Source organism: Aplysia californica, unplaced genomic scaffold (assembly GCF_000002075.1).
Source record: "Aplysia californica isolate F4 #8 unplaced genomic scaffold, AplCal3.0 scaffold00280, whole genome shotgun sequence".
NCBI classification, from domain to species: Eukaryota; Metazoa; Mollusca; class Gastropoda; order Aplysiida; family Aplysiidae; genus Aplysia; species Aplysia californica.
This window is the reverse complement of record NW_004797550.1, coordinates 433,063-435,762: the sequence shown is the minus strand read 5'-3', so window position 1 is coordinate 435,762 and position 2,700 is coordinate 433,063. Positions and strand designations below refer to the sequence as shown.

At 43.3% G+C, this 2,700-nt stretch overlaps 1 protein-coding gene across 1 annotated transcript in view; it reads left to right on the top strand.

The window, feature by feature from the left end:
- The first annotated feature begins 450 nt into the window (after positions 1 to 450).
- Positions 451 to 2,700, top strand: part of LOC101849547 — an 11,719-nt gene continuing 9,469 nt past the window's right edge. The window contains exon 1 of the mRNA XM_005101376.1: positions 451 to 1,070. Within this exon, the coding sequence (XP_005101433.1) occupies positions 568 to 1,070 (503 nt within the window). The 5' untranslated portion in view covers positions 451 to 567. The remainder of the gene's footprint in view (positions 1,071 to 2,700) is intronic.

Sequence of the window (2,700 nt, the reverse complement as noted above, 5' to 3'; positions counted from 1 at the left end):
CATCATTAACAACAAGAGACACAGTGGCTTCTATGAGCAATAAGTAGCACACACGGACACCATGTCGGTCATTTCGCTGTGGCGAAAAACAAGACAGGCAGACAGATAGAAACAGAAGAGGGAGACCTACCAGTGGCGCACTCCAGCCACCACAGCAATAGTTTCAACAAGGCAGAGAGAGAGAGAGAGAGAGAGAGAGAGAGAGAGAGAGAGAGAGAGAGAGAGAGAGACAAAGAGAGAGAGAGACGGAGAGAGATGGAAAGAGACAGAGAGAAAAATAGAGAAAGAGAGAGAGAAAGAGAGTGAGAGTTTGTGGGTGTGTGTGACAGAGAGAGAGAAAGAGGGAGACAAACACAGAGAGAGACAGAGAGAGAGAGAGAGAGAGAGAGAGAGAGAGAGAGAAAGAGAGAGAGAGAGAGAGAGAGAGAGAGAGAGAAAGAGAGACAGAGACAGAGACAGAGACAGAGACAGAGAGAGAAAAAGAAAGAAAAGAAGGAAAGTGAAGACGTAGAATTTACCAGTGGAGCCTTCCAGCCACCCCTACAACAGTTCCAACTTTAACAACAGATGTTCTCCTTAAGAGACCAGACCGACGCGCTGACTCTCAACCAGTCTCTGTCTCACGATGACCCCCAGTGGTCCTCCCAGTCCTCAGCAGCTGCCACCACCACAAACAGATCTGTGCTGTCTTTCGACGAAGGATTAATTGAGGACTTTCCCATTTACGAGGCCGGACTTTTCCTCAACCGCATCTACCTATGGGTGGTTTTCGCTCTTGGTTTCCCTGGCAACGTCTTTGCTATCGCAACTTCCCTAACCTTGACCCCTCGCTACCGCAGCTCGTATTATGTGGCGACCTTGGCCTTTGTGGACAACGTTTGTCTCATTTGTAAACTTCTGTTCATGACCTTGACCCGTTATGACGTCAAACTGGGAGATGTCGGGTGCGGTATGCTGGAGACTCTGGGTAATGCTACAGGGCAGCAGGCGAACTGGTTACTGGTTGCCATGACTACGGAGAGGTGCATTGCTGTGACGTCACCTTTTCTGAGTCGACGGATTCGTGCAAGGTGAGATAAGGTACGGCGCTCAGTCTATCTGTTGTTTTTACGATCTTCAAGGTTTCCTAAGTTGTCTGTTTAACTAACTGTCTCTCTTTCCGTGCCTTATTGCGTGTTTCTATGTCTGTCTATTCCCATTTCTCACACATACATAATATGCAAATTAAAAACAAAAATCCTTTCGATTTTGACAGTTGTTGCCCCAACTCTCTCTCTCTCTCTCTCTCTCTCTCTCTCTCTCTCTCTCTCTCTCTCTCTCTCTCTCTCTCTCTCTCTCTCTCTTCTCTCTCTCTCTCTCTCTCTCTTTCTCCTTCTCTCTCCCTCTCTCTCTCTTCCTTTATCTATCTATCTATCTATCTATCTATCTATCTATCTATCTATCTATCTATCTATCTATCTATCTATCTATCTATCTATCTATCTATCTATCTATCTATCTATCTATCTATCTATCTATCTATCTATCTATTTGAATATATGGAGGGTGCTACTGATAGGTCCTATACGTCCTCTCATACTCAGTCACTTTACGGTGGCTGTTTTTGTTGAAAGTGGTTTGATTTAGTCAACCGTTGTTATCTCTGCTGCTTTATTGGGTTTCCTTGAACAAAGATAACAAAAATGCATGCTTATTAATTTGGGCTTGGCTTTGTTAGGCCAATATGTGTTGATTACGTTGCAAAACAACTACACACACAGAATAGAAGAAGCTCTTGTGGGCATAACTAAGACTAAGAGATTTTGTGATGTTGGGCATTCGAAGGGTCTAAAATGTCTGTGTCTGGGGCAAATTGGAGCAGCGAGGTCTGGAAAAGGAAGCGTTTGAAAGCAACAAAGGACATAATGACAGCCCTGCATGTTCTTTAATTCGACCAATCAGTAAGGTTATTCCTCCTTTGATCGTAACCAGTTTTATCATCCAAGTTTTCGGCATCACTAATTTGCCTATAACCCTGCTCCTTTTTAGCCCATAGGTATAAAATAAGAAATAGAAACAAGAACTATGAAGGCAAATGCAGTGACCTACAAACTAGTACCCCTGCTCAGTCACAAGGACATCTCAACCGAAGTGAAATCTAAACTCACCAATAGCATCTTCATACCAATATTAACGTACCCGTGCCAAATATGGTCTCTAAACAAGACAAAAGAAAAAAAAACCAATTCATGCAAAATGGGGTGTCTCCACAAAACCATTAACGTCACCAGAAGAGACCGCATAAGGAACGAGACCATACGCCTATAAAAGTTAAAACCACCAGTAATAACATTTCATAGAGAGTCAAAGAGCCAAATGGTTTGGACATCTAACCACAATGCCCCAGAAACAGCTAGCGGCTTGAGCTTACCATATCCATGATTCTGGCTTAAAATCAAGAGGAAGACCAAGAAAGACCTGGCTGGACGGGGTTAAAAAAGGCCCTGGAACGACCTAACATAATATCTTTCGCTACACACCTAACACAGGACCGAACCCTGCACCTCCCCTAGACATCCTAAGTCTACCAGAGAGAGGAAAAAAATAGAAGTAAAGTATGTATAAAATAAGCACCAAATTGAACTGGAAAGAATGCCACATGCAATAAATATACAATATTTTGATTATAGAGAGCAGGGACTGTCTGGGCTTTGACAGATA